Source organism: Argentina anserina, chromosome 6 (genome assembly GCF_933775445.1).
Source record: "Argentina anserina chromosome 6, drPotAnse1.1, whole genome shotgun sequence".
Lineage (NCBI taxonomy): Eukaryota > Viridiplantae > Streptophyta > Magnoliopsida > Rosales > Rosaceae > Argentina > Argentina anserina.
The window spans coordinates 25,544,123-25,549,548 of NC_065877.1; the positions used below are offsets into that span (position 1 = coordinate 25,544,123).

Genomic DNA, 5,426 nt, shown 5'->3' on the forward strand with positions numbered 1-5,426 from the left:
GATTGAGTGAATTTTATATTTCTATTAGTTGTGTATTATTCAAGGTACTGAGTCATGATGTGGACTCAGTTTCGATACATTATTATGATAAGATGATTTCAATATACTTGAGATTGTTTTAGAATTTTATGGTTTTAAATTCAAAATTTTATCATTCGAAATTCGGGTCGTGACAAACTGGCGGCAGTGCACACCCCATATCTTTCAAAGTAAAATTCAAACAAACAACTAGGTGTCTAGCTAGTCCATGAACCACATCCTTTCACGCATTTCAACAAACACCTTATCTCACATTCGAAAACCCACACTTCAAAATTTAAATACATATCAATCATAATGTTTCTCACAATTTAATTAAATGGGATTTCCTAGTATTTTAACAGACCAACACCGATGGTGTTTAGACCAAATTTTTTTTATTTTATAAAACACATTTCTATCTTGATCAACTTTAGATAAAGCGATTATTCAACAGCGATAACATAATAAGTGTGTATTCAGTGGATGAATAAGAATTTATATCCTAATACACCATGAACTACTAAACTACATACGGCTTTCACTAAACTACCAAATTTTTATTTATTTTATAAAACACATTTCTATCTTGATCAACTTTAGATATAGCGATTATTCAACAGCGATAACATAATAAGTGTGTATTCAGTGGATGAATAAGAATTTATATCCTAATACACCATGAACTACTAAACTACATACGGCTTTCACTAGCTACATCAGCTAGCTAGCTTGTTATTCTTTCCTTGTACTACTTTATTAGTTTATTGGATAATGATTATTACTATTGAGGGCATCTTGCTGAATATCCAGATCCTCCATAATAGAAATGAGTTCCAAATCCCTTGGCTTTATTTTGCTGAATAAGATTGTAGCAAGGAGGCTTTGTGACATATGTGATAAGCCTTTCTGCATCTACAAATTTTCCAGAGCTGGCCAAGTACTGCATATTTCGAAAATAGCTTGCTTTGCCATAGCCTTCACTAGGGAAATGACCACTCCCCATCTGAGTTCGCGTGTGACGACCGCCAGGTTCTGAATTGTAGACCTCACCACCCCAGGTGACCATATCAGCACTGCCTTGCAGACTAGGTAAGATTTTGTCCGGCCAGTATCCTAATGCTTGATCTTGCACCATAAGCCACCACTGTCCGACCGATTTGTGCTGATGCATTGAACGAACGAAATCATATATTTGCAATTTCTGCTCAATATTATTCTCTGAACGTTACATAAACAGCCACATTTTTTCTTTTAGGACTTACCTTGTATATGCTTATGAATATCTCAGCTTGCTTCCCATTGTAGGTCGAAACAGGTTTTATGACTGAACCCAGGGCAAACTTTCTATTTACTTGGATGAAACCAGAACACTCAAGATTGTAGCAACCATCTTTGTAATTATGGCCCTTTTGAACACAGATTGATGCTTGGTATAAGTTTCTACGTACTTCATGAAACATTTAAAATAGTTCGAACTTGTAACTAGAAGGATAAAAGATATATACTTACTGTCCAGTATGTGAAGAACCTAGTTTGATTGTCATACGATCTAGTCTGGAATCACGTAATGGCATAATTAATCAAAACTCAGAAGTTAGTCATTCGATCATTCCATAGAAACTTAAACAACAAACATGCGTACATTAACATAATAACAAAAAAAAACTTACTATCCAGCCAGCTTCAACAGTACTTTGTGCTCCACCATCTGCAGCTCCCAGTCCTCCCACTACCCATATCTGGGATATACTCTCCCCATTCTCTGATAAAGGGCTCCATACGTTCACAGATGTGTGTGCTCCGTAATATTGGCCGCGTGCCGTACTAACTGTGGCGTACTGAAATTAATTTTTGGATCCTTAAGGTTAGAAATTAAGAACAAGTAATATAAGAGATTCCATTATTAAAAGATGGGTGAAAAGCAGTGGCCGGATGGGTAACCTCATGATTATCTGGAGCTGTCAACTTGAGAACGTCGCTCTGATTAAACTGTGGGATAGATTTGGGAGTAGAAATATTGAAAGCCTGAGTTCGAAGTATGGGGATTGTTCCTTCTGGGCACTCTTCCTCTAATAACCAGGATTGCAGTACTTGTTCGTCATTTTGATGAGAACTGTCTGTTTCATTAGATCCATTTGGATACGGAGGCGGTGTCAGCTATTACATGAAAACAACGAAACCATCTCAGTCTAACTTCAAAAGCGAAATTTCTTCTGCTCCTAAAGTAAATTCATAAACTTTTCAAAAAAAACGTAAATGAATGGAATGTATATTGATTTAAGGTTTGAATGCAAAGAAGAGAGAGAAACCAAATATTAAATTCAATGCATGCATGGTGGTGTTGCAGATAATTGTATGTATGTATGTATGTATATTTATATAATATAAAGGGCACATGATCGAACGTATGAGCATCATTTTATTTCTAGTTCGACCAGGAGTCCAGGACTACAAACAATCAAGCTATTAGAAATTAGAGCAAACCTGTATAGTAAGATTTTTGAGAAGTGGATGATTAAGAGCAGGCTGCTTATAGATGTCAACGCAATCTATCACATCACCTCCATCGCCCTGTTAATCAAATAGCATTAGAGCAGTACAGTTAATGTTCGATCTCAAAAACATAATGGAAATCAGCTAAGACAGATCGGAGTTTTGTAGAATCGATTAAGGGTAACGTACGAAGGTTTAAAGTACACTTACTTCGACCTTTATGGTTTTGATTATTATATTATTCTGCTCCGCAGTTTCAACTCTTCTGCAATCAACAGCTTCCTTGTTCAAAATCAAAATTGTTACTACTAAGATAAAAGTTAAGCCTCTAACTCTTGGGTAACAATTGCCATAGACTAGAAAATTCTCCATCGATTAGAAAACCTACTTAAGGAGAATGTGTTGAATTATATAACCAATGTATACTACTTATATACCTAGGCTCTGTTTGGTTGACAATGTCAAGACATGTATATAAATTAATTTCTTTCCATACCTAATTTGGAATGAAATAGATGTTTGTATTTATACGTGGATGTTTTAAAGATATTGAAATTTAAAATTTAAAATTATTTTAGCAAGTCATTAAAATGAAATATTTAATTAAAATTTTCATTAAAAGTCATTTATAAGGAAAGAAGATGCAATTTAAAATGAATCTAATCTTTGTTGTTGGGAATTGAAATATGATATGGTAATTTATTTGAGGTTTTAAGAAGAAGTCAAATTTCAATTAAATCACATTTATTTTTGGGATCTGAAATTTGGACTCCATATTTTACTTTCTACACTCCTCTCATAGGCCATTTACCAAAGTACCCCTAGCTTATTGTAAAACTGATATCAATTGAACAGACCCCTAGCTTATTGTAAAACTGATATCAATTGAACAGACCTCTCTCATCAAATTTTCGGAACCACTGAACCACAAAGATGGAAAACCAATTACCCCAGTTGATTGCCGATGGTGGTGGATTGTTTACATTTCGATCGAGGATTAAGGCATAGACGAATGACTAGCCGGAGACAGTGAACAAGGTGGCCGTGGTTATGGAGGAAAAAGGTAGTGGGTGTGGAAGGAGAGAGCTTAATTGGGTGGGTGTAGAGAATGGAATCAAGGTTTTCCCATGATGATGGACTTTACCATCTTGTTTCAATAATTCAATCTTTTATTGTCATATAACTAACACGGTATATTGGTTACAGTAGCCAAGGTTCCGAGAGAGATAATTGAAGAAGACAGAAGTGGAGCAAAACGTAGTGCAGACCAATGTTTTCAGATGCGAAAAAGAAGGCGAAGGCGACATGGTCAAGCCTCACAAGGCGAGAGCATCGGCGTGCAAAGGCGATCGCCTTAATCGCCTTTCCAACAAACATTAATTTAATTAAAAATATATATATTAGTCTTAAACAACATTAGACACACATAAATGATTTTTTTTTCACTATAACAGAGGATGTACTCCTCTAAGTATCAAAGCAGCCCAACCAAATGTTTATATGCACCTAGCTTATAGCCAAACAGATGGTTTATATGCATCTAGCTTATAATTGGTTAATTATGCACATGTTCATGATTACTATTAAAAGACCGAGGATTCTTTTAATAGTCAGGCCGATGTTCAGTATAGGGACATCTTTTGGTTGCTGTTGTAATGATAAAATGATAATCTTTTGTAATCAACCAGTATGTGTGTTGTTCTTGTTGTCCTATCAATATTATCTAACAGATCTTCTTGTTATTTGTTTGTGTTGCAGGGGTGAGGCTAATGTCGATTGGATTTGGAGTGCAGCAACTGCTTTTTTGCTTTATGTCATTTAGATTCAGACTTCGAAACGTAAACTCCTGAACGCCATTAAGAGTTGTCATAGAAAAACAAATTAAATTTCGTTTAGTTCCCAAGTTGCTGACTTGGTCACTTATGAGCCCTAAGATATCTAGAGGTGGGCAACAAGTTTGAGCTGATTCAGAGTTTAGATTTGGTTTAAGCAAATCTTAATATCCGTTGGGATTTTTAAGAGCTGCATTACATGGTTATCAGATTTTTTTTATCAGATTAAGACATAAACCAATGGGGAAGCAATGTGACTTACTAAATTTGAGAGATTAAGACATTTCATGAAAAATAAAGCAAGTTGCTGATTAATATGAGTGTATGATTACTTCTATGGCGGTGAGTCTCAAGAAAACATAAACCCCTCTCTGTCCCTCTCACTCTCTTTCACTTTCAACTCTAGCTGAGTTCATTCACTTCGTTGTGTTGTTGTAGAGTGATCGCAAACAGAGCTACAATCCAAGGTTGGAGATTGGTCTCATTCGCTTGTTGTTTCAGAATTTGATTCATTTTTGGCTAGATGCTCATGTATTATTTTGTTTATTATTGTTTTGTAGAGAGTTTGATTTTATGTTTGGTGGATCATAAAATGAATTGGCTTATTCGCTTCTTCCTTTTCTGACCCTTTGTTCATTACACCAGCAATCAACAACTCAGATCTAATGGCCATTAAGTTGAGGGCTTCTTCCTCATTCTCTTCTCTTCCTACTTCCACCCGCTCGTCTTCAAGCCGCAGAGCCGCAGAGGAAGTCCCACACTCCTGCATCCTGCCCCGCCGGCGAGCACTCTCTGGTGTCGCTTCAATCAAGACAACGGCCGGAACCCAACTAAATCGACGACGGCCTGGGGAGCTGCCAGGCCAAAAATTGAAGTCGCTCCGCTTCTCCTCCGCTCCGCCGCTCGCTCCGTCGCTCCGGCGGTCGCCTTTCCATCGCCTCGCTTGGGTTTGAAGCTGCGGGGCTTTTTCCCGTCGCTCCGCCCGAAGGCGCGCACCGGCGACGCCAATACCTATTTGCTTTTGGTTAAAGGCAATTTGGGAAAGCATGTAAGAGTAAGGGATAGAAAAATAATAATAAA

The 5,426-nt window shown here is 36.9% G+C and overlaps 1 protein-coding gene across 1 annotated transcript; it reads right to left on the minus strand.

The window, feature by feature from the left end:
- Positions 1–802: 802 nt before the first annotated feature.
- On the minus strand, positions 803–5,115 carry LOC126797159 (uncharacterized). The gene is made up of 8 exons (XM_050523832.1): positions 4,973–5,115; positions 2,725–2,779; positions 2,506–2,592; positions 1,963–2,178; positions 1,692–1,859; positions 1,531–1,575; positions 1,284–1,427; positions 803–1,183 (listed from the first exon to the last, which is right to left on the minus strand). The coding sequence occupies exons 1-8, from the start codon at positions 5,113–5,115 to the stop codon at positions 803–805; spliced, it is 1,239 nt and encodes a 412-aa protein (XP_050379789.1).
- Positions 5,116–5,426: the final 311 nt, after the last annotated feature.